The 22,673-nt window shown below is 36.8% G+C and overlaps 2 protein-coding genes across 2 annotated transcripts; both read right to left on the minus strand.

Annotated features, from left to right (window-relative positions):
* Positions 1 to 279: 279 nt before the first annotated feature.
* Positions 280 to 11,561, minus strand: trmt10b (tRNA methyltransferase 10B). The gene is made up of 8 exons (XM_077227601.1): positions 11,096 to 11,561; positions 10,917 to 11,022; positions 5,027 to 5,154; positions 4,773 to 4,925; positions 4,594 to 4,672; positions 921 to 988; positions 707 to 830; positions 280 to 623 (listed from the first exon to the last, which is right to left on the minus strand). The coding sequence occupies exons 1-8, from the start codon at positions 11,240 to 11,242 to the stop codon at positions 502 to 504; spliced, it is 927 nt and encodes a 308-aa protein (XP_077083716.1). The 5' UTR covers positions 11,243 to 11,561; the 3' UTR covers positions 280 to 501.
* Positions 11,562 to 17,278: 5,717 nt separating this feature from the next.
* cxcl19 (chemokine (C-X-C motif) ligand 19) lies at positions 17,279 to 19,207 on the minus strand. The gene is made up of 3 exons (XM_077227231.1): positions 19,049 to 19,207; positions 18,565 to 18,700; positions 17,279 to 17,743 (listed from the first exon to the last, which is right to left on the minus strand). The coding sequence occupies exons 1-3, from the start codon at positions 19,101 to 19,103 to the stop codon at positions 17,635 to 17,637; spliced, it is 300 nt and encodes a 99-aa protein (XP_077083346.1). The 5' UTR covers positions 19,104 to 19,207; the 3' UTR covers positions 17,279 to 17,634.
* Between the last annotated feature and the right edge of the window lie 3,466 nt (positions 19,208 to 22,673).

The following is a 22,673-nucleotide window of genomic DNA, read 5'->3' on the forward strand; positions in this document are numbered from 1 at the left end:
GTTTTGTCTCAAGATGCAAACCAGTATTTTTTTTCTAAGGCATGTTTATAAAAGCTACTTTGAACTAAGGCTTAATCTAAGCCCTGTCTGTGAAATCAGGCCTTAATGTATAATATTAACATAAATAATATAATTTATCTGCGTGTAAGTTTGACGTTGAAAGACAGCTCTGATAAAGTTGAGCAAGGAGATGCTACTGTTTCTCACTTGTAATGTGATCCATGTCTCATTGAAAACATAAATGCAGTAAAAAAGAAGGGAGAGACATTACACAGCATATATCAGTGATATGATCCAGTGGCTTTAATGCAGACAAAATATCCATCAGTTCAGTTTTTGACTGTGCAGAAACCATCCTTGAGAGCATTTTAACATAAATAAAACACGATACAAAAGAGGCAGTTAAGTATTTTGAATATTACTGATTCAAGTGACTTCAATCTGACATTAAGTTATCTAATATAGATGACTTTGTAACACTGTCACTGTATATTGCTCTGTCTACAGCTCTTCCTGAGAGTTTGCTGCCGAGGACAACACGTAACCTTTTCCAGGAGGGATGCCAGCGACGAGTGCTTTAGTCCAATCTTTAGTGTCCCGAAAGGTCAGTAGGATTTCAAACACTGAAACACAACAGCACACACAGTCAATTACACACTCGGGCTGAGGAGGATTATGAGTGCAGCATGTCAGAGAAAGCGATGACCTTGGTTGATGGCTAGGATTTTGGAGTGGAAGTTTTTGGGGTTTGGTTTCTTCACCATGTACTCGTCAATAGGCAGCCGCGCCATGCGAATGCCCAACGCGTTCGCCCTCGTGAAGCTTATTTTCTTAAAGAAAGCAGTGAGATCTTGTTTAGTTCAGCTGTTTCTCCACTATGAAATCTATGAAATCAATAAATCCACCAGCACGAGTCTCACCTTCTGTATGGTTTCATCCACTAAACCTCCCAGGATATAAACTTTATCTTCCTCCACATATTCTAAAGCTAACAGGGACAGTCAGTCATTATCAATTTATGCAGAATTCAAATGAAAACAAATAAGTTTTACTTAATTCAGCATTCACATTGGGTTTATCTGAACTTTTTAACTTAATATCAAAATTATATAATGATACAATATCTGACCCTTAATATCATCCATCACTATGAGTGAAGCAGTATATTCAATTAAGAAAAATGGCAGTGTTGTTGGTAACTAAAATTACAACTATTAAAAATTCTTTACTATAATTCAAGTAAAGTAAATATAAAAATAGTATAAAATATAAATAAAACATAAATAGCAGATGATAAAAAAAAACTTTTTTTTACTACCATAATCTGACGCATTCATGAGTGAAATAGTATATTCAATGATGAAATTGGAAGCTGAATTAAAATAAAACAACCTTGGGCCAGTTGTTCAAAGGTAAACTGATCGGATTTTGGTTATCGGATTGGATCAAATCTTGAACATGGGTTGTTCAAAAGGGAAAGAATGAGTCTGAAATCAGATTAGATCATGGAATCCAATCCTAATTTTAATCTGGATCAAACCTTCAATTCATGTTGTTCAAAACTTGTCAGTATGATTTGGATAACTTTGATCCAAAAAAACAGTATTATCCTGATCCCAACAGGGGGTAGGATTTCAAGTGGATTCCAAGAAGAAAATGTAGTAAAACTTTTAAATTGGTCAAATAATACTTTTGTATCATTTAGTGTATATATACTTTTATTTATATTTTGCACTTGACTTGTGTAACCGTTGTAACAGTGATAAAGTAGATAAAGTAGACATAGGCTACCAATAAAGCCATTCAGTAAAGTAAAGTAAAAATAAAAATGATCTTGTCCCCATGAAATAATTTCAATAACAAACAAAAATAATATAATTCCATTTTTCTGTCATTCATCACCGTATATTAATTTCAAAGAAACAATCATTAGAGATGAGCCTGTCAAAAATAATTTCTAACAATTGCATACTATACATCCAGTCAGTCCCTCATTCAAAAAAATGTTTTAAGACGTTTTCAAAATATCCACAATGTATATTTGTTTTTTATTTGTTGCGGCTCAGATGAGGGGTCATAAAATAAATTTATGAATGGAAGTGGATGTTTTTGTTATTTTTGTGTTTTGTCTTAAAATAAGAAGCATTTACAGTGACTCCATGTTGGCTCTTCTACCTGTTCTTTACATAGCTAAAGGATATGTTGTCCCATTAAGAGCACTGGTAATCCGAAATTTGGTAATCTTGTAAACTGTGTACCTGGATCAGGGTGATCCAGTCCAATGTTGCTTTGAAAACCCGGCATAAAAGTAAGACGGATTACCTGATCCTGAATAGGAAAAAATGGGATTTCCAAATCCGGATCATTTTGATCCAGATTAAATGTTTTGAACAACTGGCCCCTAAAGTTAAATTTTTTTTTAGAAATGTTGTTTTGGCAACTAACTGAAATAAATAAACTTAGGTTGAAGTACTAAAATTACAAAAACTGAAATAAAAATAAAGCTCAGTAAAAAAGGCAAAACCCACCAAAAAAGAATAAATATTATTTATAAAAAATAAAACGTAAAAAAAAAATATATATATATATATATATATATATATATATATAAAGCTATCAATAAACACTAATAATAGTGTATAAATAATACTAAAAAACACTAGTGTAAGGATAAGGAATAAGTGATCAAAGACAAGCAAATAAGTTGTTTCATATTACATTACACAATATACAAAATAAAATAAAAAATGGGGCAAGCCAAAAATGACAAAATGTTTAGTGGTCTTTTAATGGTCTTAACCATTTTAAATCACTGGTCAGCAAATTGGTAAGATTTTCACAGATACTGTAGTAGATCATCGGTTCCCAACAGGGGGGTCTCGGCCCACAAGGGGGCGTCAGCGAGCTCTTTGGGGAGTCGCGTCATATTTTGAAAAGTTTGAACAGTGAGCATTAAAGCAGCAGTCCGAAACTTTTTTGTGTTCAAAATTTACTACATTTATATAATGAGCGAGTACATCATGAATCCATTTTCCAAACCGTGTTTTTGTCTTATCCTGAGTCACTATGGTACACCTATAATACGTGTTTATCTTGGGACTATTTTACACGGGTTCGGGTCGTACCGCTGGTGTAACCCAGTGCCTGTGTGACTCGTCATAGACATAAACAGAGAGAAGTAGCTCCGGCTACTTAAAATATTTTCTTGGGAAAAAGGGCGTCTCAGACAAAAAAAGGTTGGGAAACACTGCTGTAGATAAAGTAACAGCACTCAATTTTAATGGCATCAAACTGTTCATGAGTTGATGAAAAATGTCTTCCAGGTTGTTTAATTTCAATGTAAGACTAAATATTTACTAAAGAGTTCAAATCTGGACTTTGACCAGGCCAAAACATGAGCCTGATGGACTTATTCTCAAACCACGTCTCAATTGTTTTTGCAATTTGGACAGGATCATGTTTTGTTGAAAAATAACATCTGATCATCATTCCTCTTTACATAACAACTTTTCATTTGTGCAAAGCCAGTTTGTTTCAGCAATATCCTCCTGTACTCCGAAACATTAAATGACTTTCCAGCAGCTGATCGAAACATTACCAGCAGCTAAAACACTCTTCCTCCACGCTTCACTGCACAATGCATGTATTATTGCTTTGCAGGCAGATTTTCAAAGAGGGATTCGCTCATGTTTCATCATTCCATATTGGGCCAAAAACATAAATCTGTCTTTGATGTTTGATGAGACTCCAATGGCTTTTTGTTTTAAGGAGTGCATTTGCCTAAATTTAGCCAATTTCCTGACCAATAATTTGTGGTTTATACAATCAAAAACTTTTTTTTTTGTTATTTTAGTCTTTGCACGTTTTTTTCTGCCCAGGAGTGTATTATTACATCTTGATAAAATGATAAAAACATTTAAAAAAAAAAAATCACATTCGGAGAAGTGTGCACCAATAGGTTGGTTTCACGTGACGTCACACTGCTGCATCGCGAGAGCGCGAAAATTCAGATGGAGGGCAGGAAGTGAAATAGCTGAGGATCTGCCATCAACGTTGTGTAGTTTACGGCTGCTCCAATCGTTCTGATCGAGAAAAGGGAAAGGGTTTCTATAGAGTACCAAAGATTCTCATTCATAAAGGTGAGAAATGTAAAAAGCTCACAGAACAACGTCGTAAAAAGTGGATTTTTAACGTAACGTTACGTCTGCGGTTTGGGAGGAGCAGAGTCTGTTAATGCCGTGTCTGCAGCGACGGTATGTTAGCTAGCCAAAGTGTTTTTTTGTGTCTGTGTTTATATAGCATTAGGTTGTCGTTGAGGGGATCAGTGGGAATGGGACATTAAATGATCAAGGTAAATTAGACTCAATACGGACTCTCTCAGCAATGGTTTCCTCCATAGACGTACTCTCCATGTTTACTTCCTGCCCTCCATCTGAAATCGCCTTCCCGCGTCATCATAATCATCATCATAATCACGTGACTGAAACCCAGCTATTAATCGTACACAATAAAACTAATGCATTAAAACATAAATAGGGTGCATTTGTTTTCATGAAGACAACTAACTGGATATAGAATATGTGCATTATGAACCTTCACTTGCGTCCGGGGTTAAATATACCACATCTTCAGAAGGAAACAGATGAAACCAGCTCTCCTCCGTCACATCAATCTGCGGGACACAGAATATCATTATAACTGTATATCATGTCTATGCTTCCGTTTGTGCTATTGAAGGTCAGGTGAGGATCAGTTTAGCAATCTTTTCTAACCAGATAATTCAGGAAGCCGTCATTCATCCGAACGCACTCCCTGTACAGCAGACTGTCCTCTTTGAATTCTGTCAGGAAAATGTGGAATGGGTGCAAGGCTTTCTTATTGGATCCGTAGAGACGCCTGATCTGACCTGCAAGACGACTGATTTCCTACGAGATAAAAGTATGATTGAATAAAAATCCCACACTTGTCATCTAGATATCAGGGTCAGGCATCGACCTGTCAAACTGAGTTTGTTTGTGAATCTGACTTTGTCTGTCAGGCGGTCGGTCATGCTGAGGTCGACACACACACGCAGTCCCGCTGCTCTGGCCTCCTCCAGTCTCTCTTTGGTCATCGCTTTAATGACACGTTTACTCAGCTGCAGCTCATTCACATCTGGAACACACACATCCAATCAATTAGAAAACACTCTCGGTTCCAGATCATAATGCAATATCCTCTTGAGACCCAGGAATAGGCATTTTGCCTCTTTAGAGGTCATTGTATTGTAGCGAATTTCTCATTTTTAAGTCTGGATGTGCTGTAAAGAGCACATTCACGACTCTTATGGAAACTTTATGGGCACTTATGGAAATATGAAAATAATATTTTGTAATTATCGTTTAAATTTGTTTGTCAGACATCAAAATCCCAGGAAAATGTTATGGGGTTTCAAATCAGAATATTAATTTATTTTACGAAACACCACTGATTTCATACATGTCCTCTTTATAAGACATCAGGCATTTTGGGAGACACCGCAAGTGAATAGGGAACGAAATTATACATGAATATTCTTATGAAATATGAGATATTCTTAAACATATTATTAAACGTCTTTCTTCATTACGTGTTGTCCCAAGAACACATAAATATGCAAATTAGATGCAGTGCAAGTACAGTACAGGTGAAACTCAAAAAATATGAATATCGTGCAAAAGTTGTAATTTTGATGATTATGGCTTTCAGCTTATGCAAAACCCAAATTCAAAATCTCAGAAAATTAGAATATTACATGAAATCGATAAAAAAAGGATTTTAAATACAGAAATGTCGGCCCTTTGAAAAGTATAATCATGCATATGTATATAGTTATATAAACTAAATATATTAGTTTCACCTTTTAATTTGAATTACTGAAATACATGAACTGTTGCACGATATTCTAATTTTTCGAGTTTCTCCTGTAGATATACTGTAGATGCATTGCATAGAATGGGAATGGCATTTATGGCCATGTTTTCACACATATCGCATACAGTAAAATGGTAGATCAAATCATTCTGTTATATCTTTCATTACAATGTTGAAAATCATTTTATACAAAGTATGGATAAAAAAAATTTGAAATCTAAAAATGTATTGGTGAATTAAAAAAAACATGTTATTTGCCTATACATGTCTTTTCATCTTTTTAATAAATGGGTCCTGGTGACCATTACAGAAGACATAATATAACTAATGATTTTTTTTTTTCCTTTTTCCATTTGTTTCTTATTTCCATTTGGAATTTCCATTCCATTTGTTTCTTTAAAAAAAATTCTAAAATGGAACCATAATCTTTCAAATAAACTATTCTCCTTGATATTTCACTTGAAATCTAACATCAAACTCATTTGTTATACTGGATAACTCACCTCCCTCAACTCCGGATAATCTCTTCACATTCATCGACAACTATTTTTACAACCTGGATGCCATGTCAACACAAGAAAGAAACAAAGCAAAACGGGACTGGTCCACTGAATCCGACGACGGTCTCATAACAGTTGAGGTCAGTGTACTCGATTCTATCAATGCAAAATTGTCTGTACTGGAATTACTCCGTGATGACATCAGCGAGCTAAAAGCCAGTCTTGAATTCTCACAATCTCAGATTGATTCGCTTGTACAAGACAATAACGAACTCAAGGGAACTGTTAAAGCACTATCTACTCAAGTAACGCAGCTTACCGACGAAAACAACTCTATTAAAGCTACTTTGCTCGATCTTCAGACAGTGCCGCAGCATGCGTGATAACTTAATATTCTCCGGCATACCTGAACAGAACCCCGATGACCCAGAGGGAATACTCAAAGAGTTTATGGAAACATCACTGAAACTCTCCAAACAGGCCGTCGATCAAATAACATTCCATCGAGTTCATCCTCTTTTCAACAGCGAAGGAAAATACTCATCCCTATCATGAAAGACTTTCGCGAAAAAGCAAAGCGAGCTACACTATCAGTGGATAAACTCTATGTTGACGGAACGTTATTTCGTGACCGTAACATCACTACTTGGCTATAGGCTAACCTAACTTCTTCTTTCATCTGCCAGTAATATTCTCCCATGGAATTTTAACTCTACTCTTGCTGTCTCTCCAAACATGTTGTTATATAATGTATCGAGCTCAAGAAGCACTGTTTCCACTTTTTCTATTTTTTCATATTCTATTCTCTGTTGCTCTTTTCTCTTCCTCTCTGTCTGTCTTTATTCTCTCTAAATCTCTATATATGTTCAATGTTTGTATGTTATTATATGTTAAATGACTTTATGTCACGTTCATTTGTCTATATGTAATCAGACTCTGCTCAGTTTTGTATAGACTCAGGCCCACATTTTTTTGTAAACCCAGGATAATCTGCGGACACCAAACCAGGTGTATATTTTGTAGTAATTCAATTATGAGAATACCCCACGGCTCTCAACTTTATGAAGCAATGGTTGTTTCTTTCAAACTCTCTGATTTTGCTCCTTTCAACACACACATAAGCACACAAACACACGCACACATTGCAGTTTTCTTTTTTACCCCCTTCTTTTTTCCTCCTAGCCTTAATCTCGCATCCTCTCCCTCTTTAGACCACACATATATCGACTATACTATGTATATTATACATTTACCTAGAACATACACTTATGCACCCACTTAAACTGATAACGTGGAACATACGTGGCTTTCACACTCAGTCCAAAATAATAAAGTATTAAATTCTTAAGAATTAAACAAAATCTCAATTGCAGATTTTCCTCACTATCAGCACCACTCTGACAGCCTGGTGGAAAATTAATAGAATCACTAAATCTAGCATAAAGGCCCGTTCACACCAAGCACGATAACTATAAAGATAACGATAAAGATAACTATATATGCGTCCACACCAACGACCGATAACGGTCTTTTTCTTCTAAGCACGCGCGCGCGCGCACTGCGGTTTCAAAGTAGCGAAAATGGATGACCTGCTGCTGCTTTACGTTACAAAAAAATATCAAAAGAAAAACAGGCGCTTTTGGGTACACGATATCCTTAAAAGACGAGAGGAGTTGGGAGAATCCGAATTTTATTATAATTGTTGTTTACAACGTGTCATTGAATATGTTTTTGCTGTTCTTACTGCCTTTACACGTCTTTGCCAGCAGATGTCCTCAGCTAGCATGCTATGTCCCGAGCGCATCTAAACGGTGAATCTAGCAAGTCTAGTGTAATCGATCTAATCTAACTGTGAATTTAGCTGACGAAATCAATGATGGGATAAAACATCGCCTAGTCAACACCTTTATGTATACAAAGCCTTTTTCACAGCAACTTCAGCAATGTTGTCAAAACTAGCGCTGGATAGCCTAACTTACCTGAGGTAATTTTGTTACACTATGCTAAACTGCATAATATCTCATCGTCAATACTTCTCACCATTTATTCCCAGGATACGACCGATGGCATTCCATATATCCATCTTTTTTAACGTATCCTTGAAAAGGGGGTTTGACTTGTCAAACAGTGGAGGATTTTTTTGTACCTCGACGATTAACTTCTCTGCAATGTCATCTGCCATTTTAAATGCGTGAGACCTTTAAATTGGAATGGATTCTGATTGGCTGTCAGTGTTTTATCGTTCGACAGCTGGAAAAAATCGTTCTGAAAGTGATCCCAACGATATCGTTCCTCGTATCTTTATCGTTATAGTTGTGGTGTGAACTCTGTTATTCTTTAATATGGAGAACGATTTTTAGAATTATATCTTTATCGTTATCTTTATAGTTATCGTGCTTGGTTTGAACGGGCCTTAACACCTTGTAAACTCACCCCTATATGGCACAATCCTGATTTCCTACTATGTAAGACACCGATTCACTTCCCCAAATGGGAATCTAAAGGTATCACCCACCTCCACCACTTATTTGAAATTAACCAATTCTTATCTTTTCACACAATTGTCCAGAGATATGGGGTTGAAAGGGACCAGTTCCTTCATTACCAACAATTGAAAGCAATAATTAAAACCAAAATTTTTAATAATAGCACACTGGAACCTATAAACACCTTTGAACAGCTATTAAGAATTGCAGACAATCCACAAAAAATAATTTTTAAGCTCTACAAATTGATCGCCTCGACAAACTCCTCCATAACACTCCCCAAAGCTAAATGGAAAAATGACCTGGCCCTCCTTCCGGCCCCAGATTTCTGGACAAATATCTGCAAGAATATATTCTCTATGACCTCCAACACCAACGTACAACTCATACAATATAAAACCATTCACAGGACTCACTTCATCCAAAGCAGACTATTCAAAATGGGAATAGCCGACACAGACATCTGCCCTCACTGCACATCGGGGAGTACCGATACATATTTGCAAGCCACTTGGTCCTGTCAACCTGTCAATTTCCTATGGACATCAGTTACAAAGACAATCTCTACCATTTTGGACTGTAGAGTCCCACTCTCCCCCACACTCCCACACCACTTCCATCCCCATTCCACAGAAATTTAAAAATCCAGTACTTGTCTCCCTAACCATCGCCAAGAAAATAGTCTTTGAAAACTGGAAATCTAGACACTCTTGCCCTATAATTCACCTGATTAACCTAATTTCAGAATACATCCTTACAGAAGAGCTCTCAGCTCAGAAGAATAACAAAACTTCAGCCTTCAAAGACATCTGGAACCCTTACATTACCTTTCTTCAAACTCAGCAATTACTGTGCTATTTACACTCCTCACAACGCCGGTACTCAACATCTGAACCCTGGTCATTATGCTGATATATATATATATGTATATATATATGCTGATATATACAACCCCCTTCTCCCTCCCTCTCTCCTTCTCTGATTTTCTCTTTTTGCTCTTTCTCTCTCTCTCTCTCTTTAAGCACGCGCTAACATTCGCACACACACATACATGCACTAACCACCACCAACCCTCTCAGTAGATTTTCCCAACCAACATAGTAATATTGTATCTATTTATTTGCTTGTCCGAATGTATTTGTCTTCCTTTTCATGTGTCTTATCCACTGGCGCAGTGGATAAGACACATGCCTTTGGTGTGAGAGACCCGGGTTCAAAATCCACTGTGAGACACCAATGTGTCCCTGAGCAAGACACTTAACCCCTAGTTGCTCCAGAGGCGTGCGACCTCTGACATATATAGCAATTGTAAGTCGCTTTGGATAAAAGCGTCAGCTAAATGAATTTTTTTTTTTTTTTTTTTTTTAACCTGTCCGGCCATTCGCATATTGGCCTTTTTTTCCCCTCCAAGCATTGAGTTGCTTGTTTTTACATTAGTGACTGTCTCTTTATTGTTTGTATTTGTTTTTTCTGCCTGTTTGTTAATGTCTACCTGTCTATCGTCTGTATATGTCTGTCCTCCTCCCTGCCCATCTAAGTCCAGTCTAATTTTGTCATTTCCCATAAGTTACTGTTCACAAGTCTACCTAAATCTCTTCATTATATTATTAGGGCTATCACAGAGTTATGGTTGGATATGGGTTTATCCGAAGTAATTACTGTTTGTATTTTGTACACAATTTGAATTTAAAAAAAAAATGTTCTAAAATGTCAAATATGGATATTTTCTTACTCAAACGCATTGCATCAAAACAGAAACTGCCATTTATAAAGCTTTGAAGAGCCAGGACAATAAAAAAATAAAATAAAAAATCTGGTGAGTAAATCATGGGGTAATTTTCATTTTTGGTTGAACTATCCCTTTAAAATAATATTGAAAAATTGTGAGTTTATGATATTTGACGTGTACAATAGGGACATAAAATAATTGATTTAATATAAATATATGTATATGATAATTGACGTGTATGATAGGGATATGAAAATGTACATAAGTCTGACCCTGTTAGGTAACTTATATCAATTAAGATCAGGTCACCTTTATTTAGTCTGTTGAGTTTCTTTCTTTGTTTCTCCTCTTTTCTTTTTCTCCTTTTCACCTCCAGTCTTCTCTCCCAGTTACGCTGCTTGCGGGTGACATTTTTCTGTAGAAGTAGTACAATAAGTGACACACTGTCTGTACATGAATTGTCTCAAAATTATGACTCATCCTCTTACGGAGCACGAGGTTTCCTCTCTGTCGACACACGCGAGCTCGAGCTCCACATCGATGCGCAGAAACTCCAGTAAATCTGCGACCGCAGCGTCGTTTAGTTTCGACGCCCCGTCAGAGTAACAGCAGCTTTTATGTAACGCTTCTTCCATCTGTTTTATGTCTAAATTCAGATGAATGTATACCCCCCACAAAGCAACGGAAAACACATGTATTATAACTGTATGGCAGGAGAAAAAAAATGATGACCTCGGATACTGATAAAGTTAAAGTAAGGTGTTATGCTGCTAAAGATCGTCTCTTCCGACAAACTGAAAGAGGAAGTAACAAATAACTGATATACATTAGATCTATAAACACATAAAAAGATACAGCGATCCTAAAAAACTTTTTATAGAACCTGTAAACGACATTTAAACACCACAACTGCGAATGTTTTCAACTCGAGAGAGTCGGCGCGCTGTTATGACGTAAGGATCACGCTGTTTCTACTGTGGACGTATTTTGTAGGAAGGAATACTATATTATAGGACATAATGCTATATTATACATTTAATTTTAGTTTTTGTTAAATATACATCATACATAAATGTAAGCACAGTAAAACCAACCTTTGTTTTTGGTTCTTGAATTTTTTTTTTTAAATATAGGCCCATAGTTCTGACAGCACATTTTTCAAGCCAATACATTTTCATTAAAACAAATATGGTTTAATGTAACATACATTCTTATTTTATTCTTGTGTTATTATTTGACGTGTATGTACTTATTTCTGAACATACCTATACGTTTTTCATTATTTGTTGAAATGTTGTTACATGTTGGTGTTTTGTCAGTTTATATTTTTTTTGTACATTACTTTTTTACATTATTTTATATTTTTCATTTGTACCGTTATATTTCACTGGTATAATCTTTAAAAAGAAAAAGAGAAAAAGTAGAGTATCATCAATTAATATTTTGCCAGATGATTTTATTATCCAAAGGGTCTTATTAACATGAGGTATAAAATGAGTGATCCATCATCATCATAAAGATTATGTAATCAATGCATGTGTTGTACAAACCCTAATGAAAAATCCAGACATGTCAGATCATTAAGTTTATTACAGAAGTCTTTTACATATTATCTTGTCTTTGTTGAGAAATATGCACATGTGATCAAAGGGACTTTTCATGTGTTTCTGTGTTGGAAATAAAACCTCATTCATGCAAACCACCAATTCTCCAAACCAGCATCAAGTGTGTAATCCAGTCAGGCGAGGAGTGGAAAAACAAAAATCTTGCCAACAGTATCTCATTGTCCATATTATAATAAATTAATGTTAACATAAAAACAGACAATGTGGACAGAATTGCATTTGTAAGCATTTCTTATTTTGGACACACATGTTTTTTTGCGAATAGGAAGCTGTGGGTTGTTGTGATGCTGGCGGTTTTGTGAAGGATGAAATGTGGTATAATATTCATATCTGCGGAAATCTGTGAAATCTTAACAACCAAATCCAAACAAATTGATTTCAGACCTGTCATGTGAAAGTCAAGTACATGACTCAACAGATTTTCAATCAAAATGTTCTCAACTTTCTCACGAGCTACAAATGCACAACGTACAGATAAGAAATGAGCCTGTTATCGTCACTAATGTCTCTGGAGAATCTCACTTTTTGAAAGTGTATAGTGAGTTGATTGCTAGTGGTTGTCAGGAAGAGAGTTCCTTGGGACTGAAACGACTAAAGGCGCCAAATTTTAGCCACAATTTTGGTACAACAAGTTACTATTGGATGTTCGGAGCGATCTTGCTGGAGAATATTTATTTAACAAATTAGAAAGGTATATTGGGGCATTACCACGAAGACATTTGAAAAACAATGATGCATGCAACCAGTGAAGGGATCTGAGTGTCTGAGAAATGTGATGTCTTACTTTAGAGCGAGTTAGCATTCGTGTAGCTGTGTTTAATAGAGCTCTTTGGCAACCCAGTAGTCAAGTAGATGTAATCTGGATGTCAAAAATGTATTAACTTTCTTATTCTCATTTCTCAGGGGGGGGGGGGGGGGGGGGGGTATATATAATATATACTTTGGAGATGTTTCTGAGGTGATAATATGCTGTTTTAGAAACATTTCGAATATGTTTTTTTTTTTCAAACTGAGGTCCCTGTCAAACATGATTCTTAAGTTCTTGACCTGGCTTTCGGCTTTTAGCAATAAAGAGGCAAGATATGGAGCAATAGGTGTTCTCTCTACGACATTACTGATAACAAGTACTTCTATCCTATCTTTGTTCAGCTGTAGAAAGTTCTGTGACATCCACAATTTTATGCTCATGCAGTCCAGACGGATGGAAATTGAATTGTAGGCATCTTATTTACACTATAGCTAAAGGAAGCATGTATAGGTTAAATAATAGAGGGCCCAACATTGAGCCTTGAGGAACGCCACAAGATATATCTGTAACGAGTTACAGTTTAACATATATGTTTATATAGTTTTAATTAATTTTAATTATAACTATTTTAATGTTTTAGAATTGACTGTGGCAGAATTAATAGTACAATTATTTAATCAGTTCATCCAATGAACAGAAAGCCTAATCCATTATTAATTCTAGGAAATATATTATCTTCCTGGCCAAGAAAGAAAAACGTTTTCCGGCTTAAGTAAATCAATACTAGCAGGGTAGGATAGGTAGCTAGATCAAGATGTTTAAGTGACTTTGGTATTTTTGTGAGTGGCAAACACAGAGACAACAAAGTGTGAATATAATGGTCTAATAAACAAAACTACGGTAGGCTACACACACAACTAAACTAAGCAAAGATTGTATACAGAATCAAGAAAGTAAAAAAAAGTGAAGAAAGAGAGAGAGAAGAAAACAATGCAAGATTACAATCAGTTAACCACGACCTACGAGAAACATCAGAGAATCAGGGTCACCTTAAAGGGGCACAATAACTTAGAAACGCATCTAAAGGCTGCAAACGGGTACTTGCATTGGTTTTGGTTGCTGAACAAGTCCAAATGCAGGAGATTCTTGAGATTCTTGATGATTTTGCAAGTAGTGCGCTGAAGGTTTCGTTTGGGTTCTTGGGGTGGTCCACGTTGAATCCAAAGAAGTTAACTTGAAGATGAAGTAAGTTGCCAGAAAAAGACAGGAGGATGGTGTCTGAAAGAGATTGAGCAATGATCTAAACTAATCAGACACTCTTAAAGGTCCTATCAGTTCTCAGGTCTCCTGTGCTGTCTTTGTGCTGGCCTTTGAAGAGAACTGGTTTTAGGGCCGATGACAACAGGGGAGAGGGGAAAGGCTTTCTGATGACTAGGGCATTTGATTAAGGCCTTCCGTTACATGACGCAACATCTAGACGTGTAACGTAGCATTCCCTGCTGCTTAAGTAGATTCTGAGCTGTCTAAGACTGGACCTGACCTGACACATTTATCTCATGACCAGCAGTGTCAAAAAGCACTCAGATCTAAAAGAACAAGGCTTGCCATGTTACATGCGTTCTGAATTACTTGTAGATAATTTAAAACCTTTATCAATGCTTTTTCTGTTCTGTTGTTTGCAAGGAAGCCAGACTGGAATGTCTCATTAACCCTTACCAGTCGCCCCCCTTTTGGCAATCGAGTGCAAAATCACATACCCATAATAAAATGGTTGTTGCTAAGGAGTCCTTCTGACTACACACAAAACCAAGGTATCATTTAAAAGCTAACACTTGACAGTTTACTGTGAAATACTCAGAAGTGCTCTAGCAATTACTAATAGAGAGATAAAGCAGCTCAAAAACAATGCACAATTTTTTTTAATGTAAAATTCGGGATCACCAGTGATCCCTGCGGCTCAAGGGGTTAAGTTTATTGGAATGTCTTATTTATTATTATCATTAAGACAATATTCCTCCGCCCAGGCGAGCAACCACCAAGAAAAGGTGCTAACACCAATTCTCGCCCAGGACAACTGGAAGCTGCTAGGGACTGGAAGATGCTGGTTGATCTTGATCAACGGCTTATTTTTCCAGCTGAGATTGCCACCACTAACCTACGACCAGATATTGTTTTGTGGTCTGGATCAGCACGCATTGTTCAACTGATAGAGTTAACAGTGCCATGGGAGGATGCTGTAGATGAGGCATATGAGAGGAAGAAACTGCGGTGTGCTCATCTGGCCACTGAAGCAGAACAGCGAGGATGGAGAGTCCAGGTTTATCCAGTGGAAGTGGGTTGTCGAGGTTTTGTGGCACACTCTACAACCCAGTTCCTCAGAGACGTCGGATTCAGTGGCCAAGAGTTGCGTCGCACAGTAAAGAACTTATCTGAAGCAGCAGAAAGGAGCAGCAACTGGCTGTGGTTGAGACGGAAAGATTCTAGCTGGCTGTGTACAGGCCGCCATGCTACGGTTTCGTAGAATTCTTGAAAACTTGAAAGGTCTGTTGGTTTATTTGTATAGGTTGTATAGTATTTACAGTCATTACGTTCCTCTGTATATTGCGTGAATGACGGGATGTTGGGCAGATATTGTGATTTGCGGTAGGTGGTATGCCATACGGAACCGTTGCCACTGAAACTGCATATTAACGCACCAGTGGGGCTCGACAGCCTTAGTCAAACGGGTTGGCGCGTATGGTTGGGTTGCGGAGAGATTGTGAGATTGTGGTTAGGTCTCAGCAGCAAGAGGGAAGTAGAGGTCAGTAAGCTGGGCTGAGTTGAGTGGGGGACGGAGGGGGATGACTCTGGGACGCCAGAATCACTGTCGAGCCCTCTTGAGGTGTCGTGGGCTAGTCGACGAAACAATGAGGACGGAAGGTGCCCACTTGAAGACCCTAGAGAGGTTCCCTACTCCGCTCAATCCAGAGGGTTGTTATGGGGGGACCGCACTGTGGTTGCAGCCGTTGTGTGTGCTGACGCGCAATACACTGCAGCTATTAACACCAGACAGAAGATTCACGTCACCAGATGGAAAGAAGCGTAAATGGATGGAGAAGCATAGGTCACTGTAAAGCTACGTCTTAGTTGGTGCTTATCTTGGCGAAAGCCGAGTACAAATCAGCATGAAGTTTTAACATCTACTCTCGTGTAATGGAAATCATTGGTATTATTGAGCTGTACTGATACTATTTTTTATAATTAATTTACCAAGAAATGGTAGATTAGAGATTAGTCTGTAGTTACCGAGCACAGAGGAACAATTGCAGTTTTAAAAATGTGTGGGAAAACTTCTTGCTGTAGGGACCGATTAACGGAATTCAGGATGTCTGGTAAAAAGCACTTCATAACTGTTTTGATAAATTAGTGGGAAATGTGTTGAGAAAGCACACTGTAAAAAAAAAAATCTGTTAAATTTACGGGAAAAAACTGGCAGCTTTGGTTACCAGAGTTTTCCTATTAAAAATACGGTAGCAACATTTTAGGTTTTACAGACTTTTACCCGTATATAATTTTACAGCAATAAACCGTATTTCATTATCTGATATAATGTTAATTTACTGATCTTTTGAAGTATTAATATCTGTTTTGTTCCATTGTAATACACTGACAGCCAACAATCACAGCAGTAATGAGAGTCAAATGATCAATCAAAGCTCGTCATAAGCTGCTCTTCCACATGAAAGTTAATACTAATATATAGAAGCTGCACAGTGTCATTCACACAAACATTAAACACCATCATGGTAACATGTTGAAATTTAAAAAATGCAATAAGCATTAATTTAACAACATTATATGTAACATAAAGCCCTAATGTATTAGAAAAAAACTAAGAAAATTATGAAGAAACAGTTATTTAAAAACAAATACATTAAATGTGAAGTGTCACGCAGGGAATTGTGGGAATGTCAATTTACATTTTTTCACTGTAAATTATAAAATGACTTGTTCTTTTTCACTTCCAAAAACTGTAAATTTAACGGTATTTTACAGTAAAATTACATTAAATGTACCATTATATATATCACAGTCATTTACCGTATATAGTAAGGAATCTTTCTGTTAACCAATTAGCAGTTTTTCACTGTAGCATTTTTACAGTATTTTACCGTTAAAATCACGATAATTTTTTATTCATAAGTGATATGATCTGTGTTACTATATTGGGGCTGACAGCTAAGAAATGAGACAGAGTACATTGCATGAGACTAGCTAGGGAGTTGGAGACCTTATAAGTTCAAGAAAAGTGAGCAGAATTGATTTGATAAAAGAGAAGATTTATTAAAAAAACATCATCCATATATTCCACAACTTTTATACTTTTCATCAAACAACACTGAAAACGGATTGCATCATACAATGGAAAAAATGAATAGATGCAGTGTAACAGACTGTATCTAGTGCAGCACATCATTTGGTTCATGGTGTCTTGAAATCATTAGACAGGACAAACAAATATCAATCAAAATGAGGGGCTCAGAATGCAAGAATACAAAAATATTATTTTGCAAGAACTGACATTTAAGTGCTCTGTTCTCAAACATAGTGAGCTAAAGTGTCTCGTGAGAAGTGAGAATGAAAGCAATACTAGTCACAACATAATAAACGTCTTCTACGCTTTCTTGCCCACTCGCTCTTTTTTCTCAATAAAGAGAATGAGTCTTTTAACCCATGGTGTCCTGGGGTTTAGACAGATCTTTTCTCCACTTGATAAACCAGCACTGAAAAGAAAGAAAAAAAGATTTATGTAGAAGATACAGTACTGTTTCAAAGATTGGGGTCGGTAAGACACTTTTATTCAACATGGACACATTAAATTATCAATTCACATTTAAAAGTCAATTCACATTTATGTGTATAACGCTTTTCACAATACACATCGTTTCAAAGAGTCCACATTACAATTTAGAGTGATCTGTTATCAGAGGTAACTAAGTTATGTATTTCAAAAATGTAGATGTACAAAAATCGTAGTTAGCTAAAAATGTATTAATTTAAACAATGTATTAATTTACAGTCAAGAGTGTAAAGACATTTATAATTTCACAAAAGATTTTTATTTAAAAAAAAATGTTTTTTTAAACTTTATATTTATCAAAGAATCCTTATAAAAATTTATCATGGATTTCCCAAAAATGTTATAAGCAGCACAATTGTTTTCAACATCGATAATAATCATAAATGTTTCTGGAGCAGAAAAATCACCATATTAGAATGATTTCTGAACGATCATGTGACACTGGAGACTGGAGTAATGATGCTGAAAATTCAGCTTTGCATCACAGGAATAAATTAAAGTTTAAAATATACCACAATAGAAACAGTTACTTTAAATTGTAATATATTTCACAATTTTTTTGCATTTTTTGCTCAAGAGCAAAAAGCAGAAGAGACTTCTTTCAAAACATTAAAAATCTTAGAAAAATAGGTTTTATGGTTATGCTGATTAGAATTTGCGGCTCTATTTTCATATTCAAGCCTGATGTGAAAATGTATGAAAATAAATGATCGGCTAATAAACTTCAAGCTTGTGCACACTTACATAACCTCAGTAGTCTTGCAGTGAGGGCCTCTAGGCAGGATCTCCACGCGCCGAAGGTTATCCGGTGGGATGATCCTGGACTCCAGCTTCAGACACATGCAGCGGCTGTTGTAACCCGCGCCGAGAGGCTGCACAGCTGAGGAAACACACATCGGTTAGCAAGGACAAATAAGCAAAGTGTGACCAACAGCACTTACACAACTCTTAACTCACATGTGATTTATTAGTCTTGTGCAAAAAGGGATTTATAAAATAACAGTGTGCAATAGCTTTGAGGAAATGTGCAGCAAGTTAATGACAGCTCCAAGGAAAATGCTGAAATGCTGATGTTCATTTCCAGTGAAATCATGTACGCACATTGTAAGAGAGTATTGTTGACAAATAATATAAAATATTTGTCCTGCTGGAGAAATATTGACATGGCCAGCAAAAAACAGTTAATTTCTAGTGATTGAAGTAAAGTTTAATAGCTCAGAAAGCTTACCACCGGACAGAACGATGCTGGCTACGATAACAGTTAACATCAGGAAGACGTTCATGATGGGTGAAGCTTCTGCTGTCAATTTTCGAGTAGAAACACTCAAGATCAGATGGCGTTATTTGTGCTGCTCTATGGCCTTATATATTATGATTTCAAAGGCCTCGTGATACAAAGTAGTGATTTGATCCCACTTCCCCTTTAACCGTTGTGTGTGTTTGTGTGTCTCTTCGTGTGCATTTGAAGGCTCCTGTGTAAATATGTGGTTTGAATCTGTTCACATGTCAGCTGGATGTCATCTGGACGTATCTCATGTTCTTCAGGTTACCAAGTTCAAAATCCCCCTAGATTCCCAAGCTGTTTTTAGCAAAGATTTGGCCAAGTCAAGTGCTTCACATGCGTGATTCATATTTGTCTGCTTACAACAGGTGGAAAATTTCTTTAATATCCCAAATATGTATTATCTTATGAAGTTTAAAATGCATGAGTTAGACTATAGATTGCATGGACACATGTGTTTGAGGATCATATTTTAGACACAGGGAGGGGAGCTGGTAGAGTTACAGCGGGTGAAATAAGTATTGAACACGTCACCATTTTTCTCAGTAAATATATTTCCAAAGGGGCTATTGCCATTAAATTTTTACCAGATCTTGGTAACAACAACCCAAGTAATCCACATATAAAAGAAACCAAAACAATTAAGTTATGTGTAATATTGTGAAAAAGTATTGAACACATGAAGAAAGGGAGGTGCAAAAGGGCATGGAAAGCCAAGACAACAGCTGAAAACTGTAGTTATTACTTTTTAATCAGTAATTAAAAAGCAATCCAGCCCCCTGTCAGTGCAAATTAATATCAGCTGGTTCAGTCCCAACTGATGTCCTACAAAAAGGTCTCATTGCTAAGGTATTTTACACATCACTCATGATGTGTAAAAGCAAAGAGCTGTCTCAAGACCTTCGCAACCTAATTGTTGCAAAACATAATGATGGCATTGGTTATAGGCGCATTTCTAAACTTCTGAATGTTGCAGTGAGCACTGTTGGGGCCATAATACTTAAAAAAGACAATAATTTCAGCATAAATTTGCCTCGACCAGGTGCTCCTCGCGAGATTTCTGACAGAGGAGTGAAAAGAATAATCAGAAGAGTTGTCCAAGAGCCAAGGACCACTTGTGGAGAGCTTCAAAAAGACCTGCAATTAGTAGCAGGTACTGTTTTCTCAAAGAAAACAGTAAGTAATGCACTCCACCGCCATGGCCTGAATGCACGCTCACCACGCAAGACACACGCAAAGCATGTTGAAGCTCGTTTAAAGTTTGCTGCACAACATTTGAAAAAGCCAGTGAAATACTGGGAGAATGTAGTGTGGTCAGATGAGAGCAAAATTGAACTGTTTGGATGCCATAATACAGGTTTGGAGGATAAATGGCACTGCACATATATGGCACTCACCATACCAACAGTGAAGTTTGGAGGTGGGAGCATCATGGTGTGGGGCTGCTTTTCAGCAAATGGTACTGGCAAACTTTACACAATTGAAGGAAGGATGAATGGACAGATTTACCGAGACATTCTTGACAAAAATCTGCTGCCATCTACCAGGATGATGAAGATGAAACGAGGGTGGACATTTCAGCAAGACAATGATCCCAAACACACAGCCAAGGAAACTCTCAATTGGTTTTAAAGAAAGAAGATAAAGCTGCTCGAATGGCCCAGCCAATCACCTGACTTAAATCCCATTGAAAATCTATGGAAATTACTGAAGATCAAGATTCATGGAAGAGGACCATGAAACCTTAGATTGAAAGTCGCTCAGTTGTGTATAAAGCTCAATCCTTACTGTACTACGGCAGAGAAACACGGAAACGGCATGAAGACCTGGCATGACTACAACATCTTCTAAAGTTTCTCTCCTGACATATAAGAATAAAGATTTTTCTTGGTAAGATAACTAGTGTCCGGTCCAGTCAATCCAATAATAACGGGGAAAAGGCTTAATTCCAAGTCTACATGCAACAGGTACGATCCCGAGAAAAATAAAAATTGTGACCCAAATTGGTGTGGACCAATATATATAACTTTGGGATTTTAATGATACTTTGCAGTTTCATCAACCAGAAGCCAAGCTTTGCTGATCAAAGATCGCCGCCTCCATCTCTGCAAAATTACTTTAGGTGAGTTTTAACTGTGACCAAGATATGGCTGACAAATTGAGTAACCTGATCAGTCCTTACAGAAGAGAGCAAACGCTGTAAGCAGCTCTGCTGTGAAGCCCTCACTTCAAAAAAATTTGCTGAAATTATTAAGAAAATTTTTTGTCAGGGTTTTGATTCTGATTGGAAAGTTAAACAACAACTTGACTGGCTGCAAAAAAAGAAAGAGCCTGAAAGATTCAAATTTTTTGCCTTGATAAGATTGTATTACTTAAGATGATTAATTATGGGTTAGGGATTATTTTCCTGGACAAGTGTGACTCAAGTTAAACAGAAACTTTGTGAAAACCCCATAATAGATTAAGTGTTTCCGTGCAGTTTATAAAAACGTATGTGCTGTTAATGATAACGATTCAGCTATTGTGATTGAATCCGCGACTGGTGGCCTGTTAAAATAATACAGAGAACTGCTTATCAGTGGCTCTGTTTACATTCCTGATTGGGACACATTGCTTCATGGTGTGGAGTAAGTTGGAGCTGTTTGCAAGCTCACAATGATTAAACTACAACCCCACATCAGAAAAAGTTGGGACATTTTGTAAAATGCATTAAAATCAAGAATCTGTGATTTGTTAATTCTATTTAAACTGTTTTTTAACTGACAAAAGTACAAAGAAAAGTTTTCCAATGTTTTCACTGACCAACATAATTGTATTTTGTAAATATGAACAAATTTTGATTTTGATGGCTGCAACACACCCCAAAAAAAGTTGGGACAGAGACCAAATAAAAGTGAAAAGATTATCCAAATTAAATTATCCAACTCTTTTGAAACAGTCCACAATGAACAGGTGAATTGGTAATAGTTGAGGGTATCATGTTTGGGTGTAAAAGTGCTTCTCAGTCTTTTTAAGCAAAGATGGGTCATGGCTCATCACTTTGTGCCAAATATCATCAGAGAATTGTCAAACAATTAAAAAAATCACATTTCTCAATGCAAGATTGCAAAGAATGTATGCCTTTCATCATCTTCCATACATAATATTGTCACAAGATTCAGGGAATCCAGAGAAATCTCAGTCTGTGTTGGGTAAGGCAGTAGAAATCTGTTGAATGTGCGTGACCTTTGAGCCCTCAGATGGCATTGCACGAGATACCATCATGTTACTCTGTTAAATACAGACACATGTGCTCAGGAGTAATTTGGAAAACCGTTTTCACTGAACACAGTCTGACTCTGCATCAAGAAATGCCACTTGAATCTCTGTTACGCACGGAGAAAGCTTTACATCAGTTCTATCTGAAGATGCCGGCGAGTTCTCTGGGCCTGAGCTCATCTCAGATGGTCTAGAAGACAGTGGGAATGTGTGCTGTGGTCAGATGAGTCCATGTTTCAGCTTGTTTTTGGGAGAAAATGGACACCGAGTTCTCAGTCCCAAAGAAGAAAGGGACCAACCAGACTTTCACCAG

The sequence above is a fragment of the Siphateles boraxobius genome, unplaced genomic scaffold (assembly GCF_051911475.1).
Source record: "Siphateles boraxobius isolate OS27281-9 unplaced genomic scaffold, OSU_SipBor_1 130, whole genome shotgun sequence".
Classification (NCBI taxonomy): Eukaryota; Metazoa; Chordata; class Actinopteri; order Cypriniformes; family Leuciscidae; genus Siphateles; species Siphateles boraxobius.